Source organism: Tenrec ecaudatus, chromosome 11 (genome assembly GCF_050624435.1).
Source record: "Tenrec ecaudatus isolate mTenEca1 chromosome 11, mTenEca1.hap1, whole genome shotgun sequence".
Classification (NCBI taxonomy): Eukaryota; Metazoa; Chordata; class Mammalia; order Afrosoricida; family Tenrecidae; genus Tenrec; species Tenrec ecaudatus.
The window spans coordinates 19,641,625-19,662,869 of NC_134540.1; the positions used below are offsets into that span (position 1 = coordinate 19,641,625).

Genomic DNA, 21,245 nt, shown 5'->3' on the forward strand with positions numbered 1-21,245 from the left:
GTTGACTGACCCCTCTCACAGAACAGCAATACTAAGGCCTGCAGCCCCTCACCATGAGCCTTACCAGTCAAGTTGTCTGTTTCCTCTCTCCCCAACCCCTCGACATTGTGCATTCCCTCCAGTGAAAAAAGTTGGTTCTGTCCAAAAACACTATCCCATCAATAAGCTTGTCCTGATGTTAAATATAACTTTTCCAAGGTGACCTCAAAACACAGCTCAGTGTGATGGTGCATAGCTAACTCAGCTGACAGTGAGGTAGATATAATTCCCATTCTGAAAAGTATAAAAAGTAGCATTTCATATTTTACCATCTGTTAGTCACCAAAAACTACCTCCAACCTCCTTTTGCTCTGTATCACAAAGCTCTCTAGCTGCATACAACTCCCTATGCGTAAAGGTCTGGCAAGTTGTACCAGAGAGACTGACTTCAAAGATTGCATTCAATGCACAATGTATTTTTCCTAAGAATCTTTGTTAGTGATGAGAGAGAGAGAGAGACCTCAAAAACCACATTTTTTTAATGATGGAGCTTAAAAAATATTTGTGAAAATTCCCATTATCCTTCCATTCATTTTCCCATGACCTTCCTGAAGCTCCATCCTGTCCCACACTAGCCAAGCCACTTAAGGAGCCATGGTGGTAGAGTGAGTGGCACGCTGAGAACCAAAAATTCCATGTGAGACACGCTTTGTACCTGTGGTCTGGAACTAAACCCACCGTATGGTCAAGAACTGCCTACCATGGCTTTTAAAAGATAGGATGAAGAGATCACTGATTTCTTCACAATTACAGAGCAATTACCTTCCTTTTATCTGCAACTTGACACTGATTCATCTGCTTGCTTATCCTGTAGACGCGAATTCTGCTACAGAACCATGGGAATAAACACCTGTGTCCTACGTGGTCACTAGGGAGCTGCAGTTTACTTCCTAGGTCATAAATTTGGTTTAGGGAGTTTAACATGTTTTCTCAAAGTTACTGTCTAACTTTGAATTCTAAACGTTTTCTTTTTAATGATTCAGAACACAATTTTCTTCATAGCGATAAATGTAGAGCATCGATAAAAATGATGTTTTGTTTTCCCAACGATGACACCTTCCTAATATAAAACCTGATCTTTCGTGTGTCAGGCAAGTTCAATCCGAATGGTCTCTAATAGCGTCAGCATTCCATCAGGTATCATAATGATCCAGTTGTCCTAAATTCCTTACTTACATTTTAATTCTGCCGAGGAGTAATTAGGTAAAACGTAAAAGACATTGTTTTCATATAGAAATGGTGCTGATGGGAAAACACTGGACTTCTTGGGCTGCTAACCAAAAGTCGGCGGTTCGAACCCACCAGTCACTCTTCACAGGAAAAACATGGCTGTCTGCTTCCATAAAGATTGACAGCTTCGGAAACCCCTATACGGGGTTTCTGTGAGTCAGGATTGACCGGATAGCAATGGGTTTGGTGTGGATCTTCAGACAGATTCCCCAAAGTGGGATCATTGTGGAAAGTTTTATCATGTATGACAAATAATGATGATATTATGAAACAAAATATTATTCCATGAAATAGCATATAATGACTTGATAGATATTGCCATACTTGTGTTGCTCTACAGAGAAGTATACTCACATTTCACTGGTCACTATAAAAATATTTATGGCCACAAATCAGCCATCATTTGTTAATAGATTACTAGTGTCTGGCTTTACATAATTCTTTCTTACTAATACATGTGAAGATTTCTCTACTTATTTACCAGTTTTATTTTTCATTATCTGGTCATATTCTTTGCTCATCTGTGTAATGAAGTTCTAAAATTGATATTTTACCAATTTGTTTGAGTTCTACATAATCCTTCAGTCAATTTTGCGAAAGATACTTTTCTCAGAATGCTATTTGTCAGACTATCTGCTTACATTTATTCAAGTCTAATTATTGTTCCCTGCCCTCCATATCATTTCAAGTATTTAAATTTTAAACTGTGTCCAAAAGATTTTTCCCACCATTTGAATTATTTTAGCCTAGCCAACTGGGGTGTATTGTGGTATATTAAATGAACTCTTATTGCCAACCACTTATCTCAGTACCATGATTGACTGATCTATCATCTCCATTTTCTCAGTTCTGTTCTCATGAATTCTTATATGTGAGCATGTCTTTCTGTACCATGCTATTTCATTCATAAAGCATTCCATAATTCTCCACAGTGTACTTTGTGATATGCACATTGCCAAAGGATAGTATCTCTGGGAGTTCTATTTTTAACATTTTTCTCATTTTCATCTGTTATGCTCTCAGATAAAGCCGAAAAATCATTTCTAAGCCAGCCTAGACTTATTAAATAAGTATTAGAATAAACCATAAATTAAGTGCATCCGTAACAGAAATGCTACCCATCACCTATTTCCTAACTCTTAAAGCTTAACTCCCCCCGGCCCCCATTTTCACACATGAAATAAAAGTCCTGTACTTTTGTCAAAATCACTTTTCTAAACTTGGTTACCTCTTCTCTTATTTGCAAGATCTGTTTTCTGACTAATGAATGAGAGTCTAAATCCTCAAGATCAGAATAAGGCAATTACAGCTGACCTGGGAGCCATCGGAAGCCTAAAATCCAGGTGAACATCACCTTGGAACAACACGGGTGTGAACTACGTCGGACCACTTACACGCAGAATTGTCGATGTTATTCCAGCTGCTTCTGCAGTGAGCGCATATGTTGGGAGCAACCACTTAAAGCTGTGTGGCTTCAATCCGCTCCAACGAAAGACCTCTATCTTTCCAGTTGGGAGGGAGGAGAGGGTTACTGACTGGAGAGGATGAGCCTCAAGGGGAAGCTTTAGTGGGTGCTGTCAACCCTAGAACTCATAACAGCAACAGGGGAAAGACCTGCGTGCACTTGGTCCCACGCAGGTCAAAGCTGCTATGCAGGGACCGACTGTGCCGATTTTACTTCGTAAGTGACGTTGTTTATAGGTTTCTCTTTTTTTCACACCATCCATTCCTCTTCCTCTAGTTTTCATTACACTGGCACGAATTCCTACACAGTCACCATTTCATGGTTAACATGTGGTTTTCTACATGTTTACTGGAGAACTCCCATGATTTAAAAAAATACCTACATGGAAGATAGTATTCAGCTGATGAACTTTCAAGGACGAGTGGTACAGTGATTAAAGAATGTGACGCTAAACAGAACAGTCAGCAGTTCAAAGCCAACAGCTGCTCGGTAGGAGAAACAGGAGCCTGAGACACCCTAGATTTGTTTCACAGGCCAGCTGCACTTCATAAGAATGAGCTTAGTTCCTTAGATGGTTTTTTCCATTTTAAATTTTGTAAAAGTTTAACAAAAGATATTTTTGGCCTCACACGTAAGAGTTAAAATCTCAATCCTCTATGTCTCATAAGCTTGTGGGTACCATCAACAGGGCTTGACCCTAAATTTAAATCCCATGTACCTCTCAATCCTAGGTCTCCAAGAAGTGAAAATACTTTACTAGAAAAAGAAGCGAGCAGCGTATGCGCTGATGATCTATTTAATAAAGTTGGTTTTATTTTTTAATCCAAACTGTCAGATTCTATTCCAACCCAGAGTAGAACTGCCCCTGTGGGTTTCAGGGACTGTAAATCATTTCAGGAGCAGAAAATCTCATCTTTCTCCCAAGTTTTGAACTGCCAACCTTGTGGTTAGAGCCCCAACGTTTATCCCACAATCACTATACCACCAGAACGCCTTAAAACTGTAACTATGTCTGGAAAATGTGGCTACTCTAACAGAAATGAATTTTTAAAATCAATTTAAATTGTTTACCAAGTTGATCTCTAACCTGAAACACTTCTTTAAAAACCAGTGAAAGGAGAAAAATAATTTTTTGTTATACAGTTTTGAATTACTGACTGACTGAAAGCTTAGAGAGAAAGAAAGCGCACAGATGCCAACCATAAAATATGCTATGTGGTGGGGGGGGGGGGAAATGCAGCTTAACGTTTTTTAAATGATCCTTTTGAACCGGAATCCCTGCCTCTTTTGTTTCACTATTGCTGGGTTAAGCGAGCAACTTGGAAACCTCAAAGTTTGTATTATTTGAAGAGAAGAAAAACCGTCTTTACTATTTGACTTTCAAAAGGCATACTAAAGGATTGGGACCACGGAGAGTTTTTGGCATTTAGCACCGCTCTATGTAAACAAACCAATGTCCATTTCAGGCCATTCGAAACCAGAAACAGAGAAACAAATCTTCCACTAGCACTGCGGACCCTTGAGGTTCCACATGGTCACAAGTGTCCAGCCATGGCACTAACCGTCTGTGCGTGCTGTGTGACAGTCCCCCAGCGACCACAAAAACTGCTTTCTGCCGTGATGGAGAGGTGGCGAAACTCTCCTTCTAGCCTGATGCCCAAAACAGTGCCCTGAAGAAGCACTGCTGATTCCTCTTCTGTTGGATGCACCTTTACCAGAATGCTACCAGACCTTAGGCACAGAGTCCAGTGGTTATGTCGTAGGCATATGCATCGAACCCAAACTAAACGGCTGCCATCTAGTTGATTCTGACTCAGCGGCCTCAGAAGAGGTTTCTGATGCTGTACCTCTACGGAGGAGCAGAAAGCCTCGTCTTTCCCTCTGAAGGAGCTGTTGCTGGTTTGAACTGCAGATCTTACGGTTAACAGCTCATGTTGAGTCGACAATGCCCCCAGGGCTCCTTGGGCATACGTAGAAATGGGATTTCTGGCTCCACTCTTTCCAAGCTTTACTGAAAACCAAACTCACTGCAGTCAAATCAATACCAACTCCTACAAACCACAGCCATCAGGTCAAGTCCAACTCGCAGCCACCTTACATGGATGCCCCAGGCTGACTTCAAGTCTCATTCTTCTCTCAGAGGAACTGGCAGGGCTCAACAGCCAACCTTTCAATTAACAAGTTCATGAACACTTCACCCAGACTGACACCCGGGTTCTCTGAAGATAAGACACAGAATAGTGACTAAAAGTCATAGAAAAGCATAACAAGGGGCTGAAATCTCTTTTTAGCCTCTTGCCAATCCTTTTGCTAATTAATGGGACAGCATGAAATTTAGGCTGTTCCCATCTCACTGTTGGGAAAGCAAAGAGAAAACATGCCTTTCAAGTCGGCAGTAAAGGAATTACCTGAACAGACTTTAACAGGCAAAGTATGCTTTCACCCTGCCGTCAACTCACCAGCCCCCACCATCAAGCAAATGAGGTGACACTAACATGATGCTATAAAGTTGCTCATTTCAAGAGTCAATCTAATTAAAAGGCAACGGGCATACCTTCATGCCCTCATGACTCTCCTGAGAATCTTGTCTGAAACCTCGGCTTTGCAAACCCTCTGAAATGCCAGGGCAATGCATAGAGTTGGGTGGAAGCTATAGTAAGCTCACATCCTCCAACTCTTGACTTTGATATTTCAGGCTGCCGTTTAAAAAGGAGACAAGCTACACAGAAGGATAAAGGGCTGCTGAAAGTGCTAGGTGAAATTCTAAGAAAACTCTTTGATGCAAATAATGAACCACAATGCCTAGATGTTCTTAAAAGGCAGCAAGCAGACCCCCTGCTTCCCAAGAATCCATAACCTTTCTGGAAGAGAACTAGACAGAAATTAGCCTGGGTCTGAAAATGAATTCAGATCTTTACATGCTCCCTATTTATATTCCCAGTAAAACCTAAGATTTTTAATGAGGAAAATCTTCTCCAGGAACAACCAAAAAACCCAAACTCTCTGCCAGCTGGTCAATGCTGACTCACAGCGACCCTCTGGGACAGGGTAGAGCTGCCCCTGTGAGTGTCTAAGACGGTAACTCTCCAAAGCTCGGTCCTTCTCCTGCGGAGTAGCTGGTGGCTTCCAACTGCTGACCTGGCAGACACCGCCCAACGAATCACCACCGTAGGCCCGGGGCTCACTCTCCTCCGGGACCGCTAACGCCAGTTGCCTTGGTTTGAGAGTGAGCGCCTCAAAGAGTAGGCCTCCGGACCACTGGGTCCATTTTCCTCTCAGGCAGCACCACTCAGGGACATGCGGAACTAATAATGAACTATTAGACGTTTGGGAATTAAAGTGACTAAAAACAAATACATAAATGTTTCCAAATATGTGTAGCTAAAGGTTTCTCATCACCATTAAGGTAGACTCGACATAAATGAGCGCGTCAAAACTTTGTGGGGAAAATGGCATTATCTTTCAAGTTTGCTCTTTCCAAACCATTGCAAAGCCCTCGGTATTGATTCGAACAGTCCCACCTGTGATCAAAATGGTTAGTCAGTAACTCTGAATAGCCTCCCTCGTAACAATATGCTCATCCCTCCACGCTCAGGGGGCTTTTTGGAAATTACTTCAAATCCGGCAGAGCCCATTCTCGTGCGTAAATTTACACTTGAAATTGAAAAACCAGGTGTTATTAAAAAGAATCTCCGATCAGTGGCCATGTGGAATAAACGGCCTGCTTAAATTCATTGTAAACACCATGTGGCAATGGTGATTCTCCAGAGAAGCCTGAGCGAAGGCAAGAAGCATCCCTTAATGTGTTCCATGCCCCTTCTTTCAGGGGCTTGCTTTACAGCTTCAGGTGACCCCTCCTAAAACTGACCGACCGCTCGGCTGAGCCCCCCCCCCCCCCCCCCCGTGTCCGCTGCCTCCAGGAGCGCGTCTTGTCCGCAGACAGAGCGCACTGGAAGGGGGCTTACGTCAGATACGGTTAGCTTTAAAGTTTCACATCTCACCCATTATTTTCCGCTCTGACTCATTTTTAACTTGTTTTAAGTTCTATTATTTTCTGCTTTCTTTTGCATTGAGGTTTTTCTGTTTTATTTTGTTGTTGCGGGAGGGGGGGTTGTATGATACTGTTTATATGAGATCCATGATAAGAAAATCCATAAAGATTAACTAGATTCATAGCTCCCAAGAGACGTCGGGGGGAAATAGCCAGTTAATTTAGAAAAAAGGAATGAAGAAAATGGGCTAAAATTGTAATGATTATTGCACAAGTCTTTGTAATATATTTAAACCAGTAAATTGTGTTGCCCACAAATTGTATGTCCAAAAAAGTTTTAAATGTTTTTAAAGACAATCCGCCCTGTAGATAACAAGTGGTAGAATACCAGCAACCTCCTGCAGTTGAACTAACTAGTATGACCCTAAGCGCAGAGCCAGCAGTCGAAACCAGCCCCTCCACGGGAGAAAGACCGGCTTCAAGTGCTGTAGTCCAGAAACCCCCAAGAGCAGTTCTACCCTGGCGTGCAGGGCAGCTGTGAGTCAGAACTGACTCGATGGCATTCGCTGAGTTTGACAGAGAAGGCTGCCCACCTGCCCAGCGGAGCTGATGAGATCGTCGGTGGCGGGGCCTCAGTTACAAAAAGCATAATCGTTTGCTTGAAACCATCATGTGCCTATCCTTGAATCTGGCAACACTGAATCAGGCAGAGCAGATGCCATGACGGCCACCACTCCACAGGGAGGAAAACGGGGCCCATGTGTTCATCAGCTGCTCACATGCACACAGCTAGCAAGCAAAGGGCAAGGAATCAGACTGGCTTTTTGGCTCCTTCAATTTGTGGTAAACAGCCTCCTTCAAAATGAATCAAAATCATCCAAGTTCTAGTGCACCAGCACCCACCCCTTAAACGAGGACAGATTCCATAAATACCTATGCGATAACTTGGGATAACGCAGTGCATTCAACATGATGGGTGGGTGCCTCAAGTACATTCTTGTGACTTATTTGCGCCATGTGTGTCCCCTGCTCCGAGATAGGGTTTCTCCTTACACCCCACAGACCCAACTGCCCGGCCCCTTAGGTCACTCACACGCCTGGCAGTCCTCTGATTGGTGGCAGACAATCCCAGACACAGCTGGTTTCACTACAGAAATGAATCCGCTTAGAGAGCATAAAGGGGGGAAAGTGGCACTGTCCAGGGATGGCTCCTTACTTACCGACGACAGGAGGTGGTTCACACTGACTGCGGAACCAAGGCAAGCATATAGGCTCCCCTGGTCAGAGGAAGCGACAGCTGGTAAAGCAGAGAAAGGCTTCTTTCCCAACCACCCACCCTTACTGTCTGCAAGACTGAATCTTTCTTGTTTACTAATTAAAAATAATACGCATTGCATCAATGCTATCTTTACATACAGAGATTGATAACCCTTCCCCCCATCATGTAGTATGGAGCTACCAATTTGCAGGGATCAAATCTCCCATGACTGTGGGGGAGAGGCTCTTACACATACAGAGAGAGAGAGAGAGAGAACGAGCCCGCACTTGGCATTTTGAATTGTTTTTTAAACACGAATACTTACTCACACAACAGAACACCATTTTCTAAGGAGGCGCGGAAATCCTTGCTTTCAAAATTCTTCTCTGTTACCGCCTGAAAGACAGATGCAGATATGAATGTTTTCTTAATCTGGGAAAACATACCTGTTAAATCAAGTGTTGGTTTAATTCACAGGCATGTAGAGTTATACTTGAAGTTGCATGCATCCCCAAAAGGTGTCCCCGATAGATCGTCGTTTGATGTTGCAGAGAAATAGGTTGGCCGTTTAAATATAAATAACTATACGCAGACATGCATGTGGAGCGATATGAAAATGCCTTCACGTTTCATTATTCAGTAAAATGGTTATATGACAACACACTTATGGTGGCAAAAATGGAGGCTGGGGTGGAACACAGCCGTTCCCAGCACAACTCCGATGCTAACGGCAGTGACACACGGTGCTCTAGACACGCAGCCTCCACCTAAGAGAAGTTCAATCTTGGAATCATGGAATGGAGAACTATTAACCATAAATGCCTGGTCATCTGTGGAACTAAAAAATAATGATGCTCTCCCACACATGGGCAGCCCTCACCAAGAGCTGCTCGTTTAGAAGCCACCTTGAATAACGCCGTGCCTCAACTCTGCATCGCTCCACAATGCTCAGCATTGCTATGACTACAGATAATCTCTGCTACCTCTGCTGACATCCAGTGGCTTCCAGTTCCTAAGGACACTGAAGCAGATTAGTGCTCCACCTCCAGGTCCCCAAGGCTGAAATGCTCCCTGGGAGCAGACAGCCTCGTCTCTCTTGCACAGAGTGGCTGGTGCATTGAAATGCTGACTTGTGGTTAGCAGCCTAATACTTAACCCAGTGCGCCACCAGGGATACCTTTCAGCTGACCAAAAAACGATTACCTTTAGGATTAAAGGGCACAGTGGTTATGTGTTGGGTTGCTAACTGCAACATCGGCAGTTGGAAACCACCAGCTGCTCCACAGAAGAAATACAAGGCTTCCAGGGAATACAAGGCTTAGTTCATGTAAAGTGTTACAGTCTCAGGAACTCACTGGGGCAGTTTCACCCTGTCCTAGAGGGTCGCTATGAGTCAGAACAATGCAGTGTCTGTTTAGCAATAAACCCCGTTCCTCAAAAATGGGTTCCAGCAATATGGACATGAGGGCAGGCCGGGAGGCAGGAAGAAGGTCCTCTCCGAACACTGCGTTTATCTATAGAAGGGCCACGGTGCTGCATCAATTAAACATGGGCCGAGTGTCTGGTTGCAGGTGCTCTGCTGAATACTGGGTGGAGATCGTTCTCAAGGAGCTCACAGTCACACAGGTAAATATATTAGAATAGCCAATGCTTTAAAATATACTTACCCCAGAAGACCTGTGTCCCAGCTCTTTGTATTTTCCCCAAACCCAACTGAAGGTAAACCCTGATCCCCAATAGAGAAAGCAGTGGCCTCTCATCTATCAGGGAATGCCCACAGGCACAAACAAGGCCCATACAGCAGACGTCGAAGTCCTAGCTCTTGAGAGACACGACCGCCCCTCAGAGCCATCAATCCTCAGAAAGTCACCCCTACAGTATGCTGGTGATGACATTCTCAAGTCGGTCTAGATGAGCCGAGAGCAGGGCTGTGCCCAGCCCACACAGGACAGCAGTCAAGAGTCAACAGCCAGAGATGGGCCAATGGTGAGGGCAGAGGGCGGGCATTATTGGCAGATATTGCAGGATCAATTCTAGACCACCACAATAAAGCAGGTATCACAATACAGTGAAGTCACACAAAATGCCTTTTAATTTCTCAATGCATATTGTTATGGTCTCACTATACTGTGGCTGCGCAGCATGCTACACATTGTGCTAAATGTGAGGTCGGTGGTTTGAAACCACCAGTCGTTCCTTGGGAGAAACATGAGGCTTTCTACTCCTGTAAAGAGTTGATGGGCAAGGAAGCAATGTATACCCACACCGGCAGCCCTGCTTTTTGAAATTTCGCTTGTACAAAGGACCTACCTGCTTTCATTCACTAACCAACAGGTGTCTCAAGAGGATCTGGCCTTTTAATTTCTTTCTTTTAAAAAAAAAAAAAGATAAACACAGTGTCTACTATGCATTTTGCAGGTGGCCCTGCGGAGCCAGTCAATAGAGAGCCAGCACCCCTTCAACCATATGACATCGCCAAGCTCCTTCTCCAGGACAACAAGCCACCAGTCACGAACGATGCCCGCAAACACGACACGGTGGTGCTCCCCTAGGCTTTATGGGTCATTTGGCATGATTTGATGGGTTATATTTTGGATCCTGGCAGACTCACACAATTCCCATGCAAAGTAATGGTAATTGTTTCTTTACCTTTCTCCAACTCAGCTATACAGAAGATTTCCTAGACATGCTCTCTTTTTTTTGGGGGGGGGATGGTGGTACAAGCAGCAAACCACAAAATAGGAAGAGGCAGGGCTCAAGTCAAAGCGCAGTCAATTCCCATGGTCCCGCCACTTCTTCAGGAGCTCTGGTGGCACAGTAGTCCCATGGACTGCTAACCACAAGGCCAGCAGATCGAAATCACCAGTGGCTCCATGGGAGAAAGATGGGGCTTTCTACTCCCATGAAGAGTTAACCGTCTCAGAAACCCACAGGGGCAGGTCTAGCCTGTCCTAGAGGGTTGCCAGGAGTCAGAATGGACTCAATGGCAGTGGGTTTGGTTGTGTTGGTTTTTCACTTCCTAAGAGCAGTGTGATGTTACACACGTTTAATAGACACCACGAACTCGGTTCATCCATGCAGAAGAGAGGAACTCGCTCCTGCTTATAATTCCGTAGTAGCCGAGATGCTTTGCGGGGAGAAAGACTGGGCTTTCTACTCCTATAAGGATTTACCATCTTCAGAATCCACAAGGGCAGTTCTACCCTGTCCTTCCTTCTACAGTGGCAGAATCAACTCCACGGTGGTGAGGACGGATGATGCTTTGCTGTCGGCACTTGAGGTTCCTTAACAACACGATAGGCTTAACCTCGGCACAAGCATCAAGCCAGACAGTACCACTGTGACAACATGCTCCAATGATTAATGCTCAAAGGAACACCGCCACACCACAGAGGCAAGGCTGAGTTACGTTCAAAGCAATATTCACTCAGGTGGAAATACTGCAATACAGTGAGTTAGACAGACATCCCAACCACCAGAGCACCTCATTTGTCTCCCCAAACACTGTACCAACAAGAATGGTTCACTGCGCCACCATGTCGATGCCAGTGCACAGTGGACCTAGACGGGGTTTCTCAGTCTGTCGGTCTCAGCGTCAGCAGAAGACCACCTCAACTCACTGCCATCCTTTCTGTCTCAGTGACCTTTAGGACAGGGTAGAATGGCCTTTGTGGGTTTCTGAGACAACCTTTCCCCTCACAAAAAAAAACATTTGGAGCAAACCAATACAGATAGATCATTGCACAGTCCAAGCACATCAAGCAGTATTGCACAACTGCTCCCACAACCAGTTTCAAAACATGCTCTTCCTTCTTGAACTCCTTCATCTCAGCTCCCCTGCACCACTCCCCACCTCCCTCACTGGACCCCCTAGGAACCCTTCCTTCCACTTGGGTCTCTAGAGGTTCATCAATCCTGGCTTTCATAAGCCAAAAATTCAAGAAGGCTACACCCAATGACAAAATATATCTGAGAAAAACCTCAATATGAAAAAACACAATGTTGAAAACCAGATCAGGCCCAATGTGCAACAGATGGGAAAATCAACTGACAAGGTTTCGACCATTCACGACAGGTTATCATTTGATCTCTCCAACGCACTCCGTTTGGTAGCCAGTTTCTTCCCCCATGGGACTGTTTCTGGGAGTAGAAAGCCTCCCCTTTCTGCCTCTGAGTAGCTGGTGGTTTCCAACTTATGACCTTGAGGTGAGCAGGCCAACTCACCAACCGCTCTATTATGAAGGCTCCTACAAAACAATACTACACAGATTTCAGATCCCCACCTGTCCACCAGGTAAGCTAATGGTGGTGTAACACGTAATGTGTCAGGCTGTGAACCACAAAGCCAGTGGTTCAAACACAGTGACCAGCTTGTAGAAGAAAAAGGAGGTTTTCTGCTCCCATAGGATTTGCAGTCTACTCTGCCCTATAGGATTGCTCCCGATCAGAAGAGACTCCATGGCAGGGAGTTGAGTTTTCCTTTGTACCTGATAAACTATCGTACATACTTGTGTATGTACTTTCCAAAATCTACGCATGATCATAAAAGACCAGACTCCACTTAATCGGTATTCACAAAGGAAGAGTATACAACTCAAGGAAGATATTTAGAAGTCTGACGGTGAGGCTGTGGGAATTGGGCACCATCTCTTCACTACTGAGGGTGATATAAGGTGACATCACCACTCCGGAGAGATGGTTGTGATAGGATGGCTGTAAGACCTTAACAACTCATACCCTGGCCCAGTACGTGCAGATCTAGAAATGCAGGAGCAGAGCACCGATCAAGGAGAGAAGACTTGTTCACGGAGAGATGTAGAACAGCAGTTATAAATAAATACCCTCCGTGCCCAGGAGTAAGAAGGCAGTCGTGAAATGGCAGAATAATCCAATAGAAAGCTATGTGAAGGTCTTAAAGCATCTTACTCATAAAAATGCCTAATATGTTCATAAAAAAGCAGATAATGAAATGAAGCACAGTGCATGATCTCAACTTCCTTAACTATCCGAACCATCCAAATCAAACCCAATGCCATCGAGACAATTCCAACCTGTCAAACAGAGGAGAGTGGACCCTCTGGGTGTCCAAGACTAAACCTTTATGAGACGTGACTGCCTCATCTTTCTAAGGAGTGGCTGGTAGGTTCAAACTGCTGACCTTGTGGCTCAAAGCCCACCGTCTAATCGACAGGACCATCTGGCTTTTCCTCTGCAACTCTAAACATTTGTTATATAAATAAAGAGTAAATATATGAATCATAACAATTTATAGGTAGTACAATCACAGCTGATTTGGTAGTTGCTCATTTATATTCTTTGCCAACCATTGCTTTTGTGTGTGCAATAGACATATAAACAAATAATTGAAATTTCAAAAATATAGAGTCATTTTAACAAGGTCCCAAATCTTCATCCTCAGGTCAATTTTCTGTTATCCCTTACATCTCGAGAAGGAAGAGCGAGGAGGCGCCAATCGCTGGGCTAGGTAAATTTCCAAGGTTGCTCTGCAGTCCACACACTCCTTAAAGTGAAGAATCTTTACTAGACCTGTTGGGCTGCTAACTGCAAGGTCAGCAGTTTGAAACCAGCAGCTACTCCACAGGAGAGAGATGAGGCTGTCTACCCCTGTAAAGAGTCAGTCTTGGAAACTCATGTGGGCAGTCGTACCCAGTCCTGCAGTGTCGGTAGGAGTAAGCATCACTCGAGGGCAGTGAGTTTCCCACAAGTAAAACCACTCAGGGGGAAATGGCTGCCCTCTCTGGAAAGTGGCAGAACTAGGGAGCGCACCCTCTGTGTGCCATGGACTGAAAAGGCTGAAGACATGTTCAAAGCCCTGCATCGAGACATCAAAAGCCTCCCTCAAGTATCTTCAAGCATTAGTGTGATTTATCACCCATGAGGTCTGGAAGAGCTCTCTACTGCTCAGGTTATAAAAGGAGTCCTGGTGGCACTGTGGGTTAAGCACCCTTCTGCTAATCTCCACTTCCGGGGTTCTAACCTACCAGCTGCTACTCTGGAGAAAAATGAGTCACTCTGCTCCTGTAAAGGTTTAGAGTCTCCGAAACCCTGACGAGTTTCCAACTGCTCTGACCTACAGAGGAGTCACTAGGAGTCAGAACAGATTTCAAGGCTGCAGGGAAGGATATGAGGTGGCTATGCCACAATCTTCAAGTAGGATGTTTCTTCAGTTTCCCTGAATAAGAGATTGGTGATCCTAACTCACAACTGTGCATGTGTGTCTATGAGGGAAAGAATAAAAATATAATATTCTAAGCTTTAAAAATAAAAGTCCGTGTGCTTTACACAATTGATGTATGTATGGATTGTGATAAGAGTTGCATGAGCCCCCAATAAAATTTTTATAAATAAAAGTTCACTATAAATGTTTAAGCCTTGTTCATCAACATTAAAAAACATCCATGTTGAATTTACTCATTACCTTAACTCAAAGATTTGCTTAAAATCTGATTGAAAAAAGCAAAATTCTTTAATGAGCCATTTCTACAGCATTATAGAAAGATCCCTCCCTGTGGCCCAGCTGTTAATGACCTGGCTGGTAACCCAAAGGTCAGCAGTTCGAACCCACCAACCTCGACTAGAGGGAACGCTGTGGCAGAATGAAACCCCAGGGGGCAGCTCACTCTGCGCTCTGGAATCGCTACAAGTCGGAATCAATTCGGCAGCAATGGGCGAGACAGTTAAATGGGACCCTGACAGTCATGAGGGTGACACTGGACTGGGCAGTGTTTCCTTCTGTCATTCATCATCGGCTCCAACGCAAGGGCAGCTCGCAACACAGCCGTATGAATAAAAAAGGTTTAATTAAAAGTTTTATTGACATAATCTACATATCATGCAATTCAATCATTCAATCATATCAAGAAGAGTTCTACAATTACCACATTCATTTTCAAATCTTTTCTTTGAACTTGTACTCATTCACGTTAGTTCCCCAATCTCCCCCTCCCCCACCGCTGCATTCCCAAGACACCGTCAATCCAGTTACTGTCTCTATCAATTTACCTTTTCTGGATTTCGTATCCAAACAAAAAACTAGCCAAAAGCAGCAAAATAAAATAGAGAAAAGCCTCAATCAAAAGGAAAGTAGAAAACATTAAAAACTAGAACGCCAGGTACTTACGACTCTAGACAGAAAAAAATATTAACAAAACTCACTGCCATTGAGTTGATGCCGACTCATCGTGACCCTATAGGAAGGGTCAGAAATTCCCCCTGTGCGTTTCCAAGGCTGTTTCACTCTTTACGAGAGTAGAAAACCTCATCTTTCTTCCTCAGATCAGCTGGTGGTTTCTAACTGTTGACCTGGTAGTTAATAGCCCAATGAGTAATCACTACACCACCTATGCACCCATTTAGCTGGAAAGTAATTTGTCAGTGTTTTTAAATATGAACCCATGCCGTAGGTATTGTTGTTGTGTTTGTTACTACTGGTATGATAATCAAGATTATTTATAAAAACGCTCAGGTATAGAGTATTCAAATGTTTAGTACAGCGGATATCCTAAGTCAGAAAGCACACATGAACATGGCAAAAGAACGAAAAGTAAAGGTATTATGAGCTGTATATAATAAAATATTAAACCAAATGATTAATAGAAATAAATTTACCTTGAAACATAAAATTCAGTAACAAGCCGGATTTTGGTATAAAAATACAACCACTGCTCTAAGAGAAAACAAGGAAACTTGCCCAGAAAATGAAGGAAGGGTACAATAAAGAAAATTATGGAAAATATGGAAACATATGAAAAAGAACAAATATATTGCTAAATTCCAATGTATAATTAATCACAAGGGAGGAATCTAAGAAGAACCAGCAATTGCCTTTTTTCTTTTTTGATTAGTTGGGGGATTTAATACATATATCATTCCATATTTCAATCACGTCAAGCAGAACTGTACAATTGCTACCACCATCAGTTTCCAAACAATCTTTTTCTAGGAGATTGACTCCTTGATACTGTCTCCCTTTCACACTCCCACCGCCGCTATACGCCCCCCCCCCAACCTCGTATTCTGCTCACTATCCCTAAAGGTTCGTCAATACCAAAAACCAGAAAAGCATAGAACAGCTTCGAGAGGGTGACCTCCCATTGACGTAACACCTCTGGGATACACTCCACTACGAACGCACAGATGCCAAACCCAAAACACAGACATTTTTGGAAACCAGATCAGATCCAGCCTACATCATGGGGGCAGGGGGTGGGGGGAATCTACTGACAACTTTTTAACTGGTCAGGTCAGATGCAAGCCTTAGATCTTCTCTGCTCCTTTCTCCCAAGCGCTCTGTTTAGTGACCCACCCACCCCCAACCCCTGAATTTCAGGTAGGGGAGTTCTCCTGAAGCTTATTTCCTATGGAGTTCCACTAACGGATCCTGGGCTCCCACTTTCGTCCATGACCTTCTGAAACCGGACTCTCACAATTAAAGCTTCGGTACTAATCCCCACTGGACCCACACCAAACCCATAGGCGTTCCGTCACTGTAGAATCAGAACAGCCCTATACGGCAGAGAACTTAGGGGAGCAGACAAGCTTCGTCCACCCACGCCCCAGCAGCGGGTGGGTCTAACCTACTCCCCTTGTGGTTAGCAGCCCCACACATACCCCACTGCACCAAGGCTGGGGGAAAGTTTAGACTGAAGTCGAAAACACAAAGGAACAGGAAATTTCCGTCTATGGTGGCCACCAGAGGAATGGCATCCCTTCCGACCACAGCATGGCACCCACATCAATAGGGGGTGACAGGACTGGGCCCAGGTGCCCATCGGGCCTGTGTTTGAATCTGCCACTTCCTACCGGTAACTTTGTGCACATTCCTTAACCTCTTCGTTTTCTCACCTGTGAAGTGCAGATAAGAAGTACCTACCCTCAAAGTCCCTCCTCCCTTTCTTTTTAATACAAGTTCAAACCGGCACCACGCATCTGGACTGAAGTTCACACAGTACTGTGGTAGAAACGCGCTAACGTGCCTGAGACTCCTTGTACTTGCCTGATTCACAGGCACCATCCCGGCGGTAACCATTATGTTCAGCTGTCGTAGGCTTCATGTTTGCACATAAATTTAATGAATGGAGTGACCACATGGTAAAATGCCACTAGACAATTTACTGTACCCTGAAAACACCGTAAAATATGTAGATTGATAAAGGACCTCATGATATAAAGCAAATTTAATTTTTACCTAAACAAATCCACTAAGCTATACCTTTAATATAAACTATTCTTATTTTAAAGAAGAGTTCAGTATTCTAGAAAAAATTTTTAAATAAAAAATTTTGGAAGAAATGTTTGTCTAATCGTTCTAACCATTAATCATTTGGCTTTTCCACTGTTGGGAGTGTTATTCACTGGCACATTATTTAAGGTATGATATGCGTCACACAGTTAGGCTGTGATTCATAGGAACTGAATAGAGGCTTTCTGTTTTCCACTTAAACCATCAAAAGTAAACACAAACCGGAGTGATCAGTATGCAGTCACACGGCCACACCTTGCCTTCTATAGAATCTCTTCATTTTTTCCCCTCTCGAGAGCACTGGTGGCATGTGGGTAACACACGGGGCTGCTAACTACAGGGTCGGCAGTTCAAACTCACCAGCTGCTCTCTAGGAGAAAAGTGAGGCTTTCTGCTCACGGACAGAGTTAATAGCCTCAGACACCCACAGGGGCAGTTCTACTCTGCCCTATTGAACAAAAGTGCCCTGTTGGGCATCTCACTATGAGTCAGAAGTGCCTGGATGATAGTCAGCTTGGTTTGAAGTTTCAATACCCCAGGCTTTAATTTTCTATAATGGTTCGATTCAATCCTTGCCACCCGAAACAATCTCGAGCCAAGGACCTCGGAGAAGGCAGCCTTGGCACCCACCTCTGGACCCATCAGTGCATGCTTCCACTAAGTGACTGCTCACTGCCATCGAGTCAATGCCAACCTACAGCCAACTCATGAGGAGAGGGTACACTGCTCCCTCAGTTTCCAAAACTAACTGGTCATGGGATTGGAAAGCCCTCTCCCTCCTCAGCTCCTAATTTCTTTAAGGGAGATGGACACAGTTGTCTACATGTACATTGCAGAACTCAAGTGATCTGGGAAATACTGTGGCCCATCTGGGGGAATTAAGTCCAGGAGGCGGAATGGTGCGATGATTAAGCATCCAGCATTCACCCAAAGTTCTGCATAGGAGCTGGCGATCTGTCCCTGTCCTGGAAATCCTGTGGGGGCAGCTAGTGCTACACTGTTCTCTAGGGTCACTGTGAGTTAAGAGTCGCCTAGGCAGCACCCAAGGAGCGCAATCAGTTGCCTATTATCCTCAAGGTGGGCAGTCCTTGCAGCTCTCCGTCCCAGCCAACTGGCTGAAAAGGAGGAAGGGTCAAGGCCCAGGACGAGGCTATAGGGCAGAGGGTTTGTCTTCTGATGCAGATCAAGGGCGGAGCCAACTGCCCAAGAGCAAATTCCACCCAAGCCCTGCTGCCAAACCTGCTCCATCGCCAGTCGCCTACAGAGAGGGTGTCAACTCATCTGGAGAGGAGGTTTATCAGTTCACTCCACGGGCACCAGGGGCCCAGGCCCCACATTCCACAAGAGACATTTCTTGTGCAATGAGATGGGCTCACAAACAAATGAGGATTATCTTCACGCCCTTGGCTATTTTGTGTACGGTTTTCTGGTAAGCCTTTCTCGGGATAAAGTTTCCCTCTCACAGAAGCAGCGAGTTCCCAAAAGTTCTCTCTCTCGGGGCCCATTCTCTGGGCAGAAGCCACGTGATTTAAATCCCAAACATTCTGGGTACTTCTCGAAAAACCACTTCATAGCAGACTGGTTATTAGCGCACCACCCACTATCGCAAGTCAGCAAGCACTCGTCTCGTTTCCATTTCCAATTCCTCTTAAAGGACGGGGAGTATCCCAAAAGGGCAAAGCGTCATGCCAGGGTAGCTGGTTTTCAGAAAGGGAGGAGGTGGTCTGCCAACCACGACTGGGCGCCGAGCCTCAGCTGGGGACACCAAACCCAAAGCACTAACCTCCCTGCCGTTACGCGAACGCCCACCCATAGCACCCTATGGGACGGGGTAGACCCGCCACGGTCAGTTTCAGGGGCTGTAAATCATAGGTCCCCAAACCCCTTTGGCCTACCACCCTCTTTTCAGAAAGAAAAAACTCAGCCCCACCACCCCCCCTCAACAATTAAAAACGTTTGAACTACAGCCTATAATCCAAGATTAAGTGTGGGTGTCTGTTTTGTCACCCCCCCCCGAATTACCCCAGCGCTGGCTCCCCCCACCATGCCCCACCCCCTGGGCCAATGTCACCCACTGAGAAGCACTGCAATCCTGACAAGAGCAAAAGGTCTCAGGTTTCTCTGGAGGAGCTGCTGGTAGGCTCGAACTGCTGACAGTCCAGTCAGTAGCCCCATTTACAACCCGCTATGCATGGCCAAGGCCCTAACTGGGGACATAATGCCCAGTTTGACTTTTTACTAACTGATCAGCTTGAAAATCACAAGATTTAAGAGACACAGATAACACCTCAACCACATAAATTTAAGTAATGCGGGGCGGGGTGGGGGGGGGCAGTTTGACATGTCCCAAATAACATTTACCGTACTTCGAAGCACAGGGACCACCACAACTAATGCCACAAGATGAGTCTGCCTTGTTTCCAATCAAGGAGACAAATGCGAGCTTCCATCCAAGGACCTTCTGAGCTAGCCCTGCTAGTGGTGGGCCTTGCTTCCACCAGGATCAGGCCCGGCCAGTGCGCAGCAAGACGCTGGCCCGCTTGCCCGGCAGCCTCTGCAGCGGTGAACGATGCAAGCGAATACTCCCTCCTCCTGGTGGGAAAGCACTGGCTGCTCACGAAGGGTGGTCGTTGGGACCGACCTGCCATTCCAGAGGAGAGCATGGCTTGAGAGAGATAGAGAGAGAGAGAGAGAGAGAGAGAGAGAGAGAGAGAGAGAGAGAGAGAGATCCCTCCTTTCTTTTGTAAAACTTCAGTTTGGAAGCAACCATTCTACGATCCTCCCGACTTCAGCCTCACAGGTAAAATCTGTATCACAGCCATCCATGGGGCATGTCTGTCTGTCTGTCTTTGCGAGACATTAACTTTGCCAAATCCCAGTGGAAGCTCACACCAAAGACAAGTAAGTGCACAGCTGTGGCAGGCCGTCAAATGCATCGTGCGGAATCTAAGTATCTGTTTTTATTGTGGTCTATATGTAACCAAAGGCAGCACAGCTGCTAACCCCAAGGGTCAGAGGTTCAAACCCACCAGCTGCTCCGATTACAGCCTTGTAGATTCTGGGGCAGCCCCACTCTGTCCCCACATTCCAACCGCCCCCCCCCTCCGGCTCCCCACGAGTTAGAGCTGTCTCAAGAGGAGTGGAGCTTTGGAGTCATGTGACACCAACAATCAAGAGGATGGCATAGGATCACAATTTAAAGGCAATGGGTTTGGACTTGTTGTTTTAATCATTTTATTGGGGGCTCATCAGCTCTTATCACAATACATACAGGCATCCACTGGATCAAGCACGCCTTTACATTTGTTGCCATCATCATTTGAAACAAAACATTTGCCATTTTAACAATCTTCCCAAGTACAACGCTGGTACATAAATGGTGTTCACTTTGTCTAGTCCTAAATATCTTCCTCGCCCTTAACCAAAAGATCAATGGCCGAGAAGTGCTTATTACGCCTCCCTCGTGCTCATCTCTGGTAACTACTAACGAACTTTGACTTCTGTACAAATAAAACAAAACTCAGTGCCGATGCACAGCAACTCTGCAGGGCAGGGCAGAACTGCCGCTTTGGGTTTTTCTACTTTAAATCTTTACAGGAGTCGACAAGCTCATCTTCTTTTTCCCATGGAGAAAGAAGACCTTCTTAGCAGCTCGACGTGTAACCCACTAAGCCACCAGAGCTCTCTAGACCCTGGCCTGTTCTAGATACTTCACATAAAGGGGATCACACAATATCTGGCTTGGCACAATGATTTACAAACTGGGCTGCTAACTGCAGGGTCGCCAGCCTTTCTATTCCCTTAAAGAACTAAGAGTCTCGGAAACATTAGTGGGCAGTCCTACCCTGGTCCCACAGGATCACAATGAGTGGGTGTAAACTTATCTCAATGCCAGTGAGGTTGGTTTTCTGGTTTCATACTTGAGAAAGCCGAGTTACACGAAGGTTACTTCAGCTGGTGGCCGAGTTACTAGCTAGCTCCCTTCTGAACATGGCATTAA

At 45.0% G+C, this 21,245-nt stretch overlaps 1 protein-coding gene across 5 annotated transcripts in view; it reads right to left on the reverse strand.

The window, feature by feature from the left end:
- LMO7 (LIM domain 7) overlaps positions 1-21,245 on the reverse strand; it is a 254,442-nt gene that overhangs the window by 157,532 nt on the left and 75,665 nt on the right. For all 5 annotated transcript variants that reach the window (XM_075562969.1, XM_075562970.1, XM_075562966.1 and 2 more), the window contains one exon: positions 8,309-8,379. In XM_075562969.1, coding sequence (XP_075419084.1) covers positions 8,309-8,379 — 71 coding nt within the window. The remainder of the gene's footprint in view (positions 1-8,308; positions 8,380-21,245) is intronic.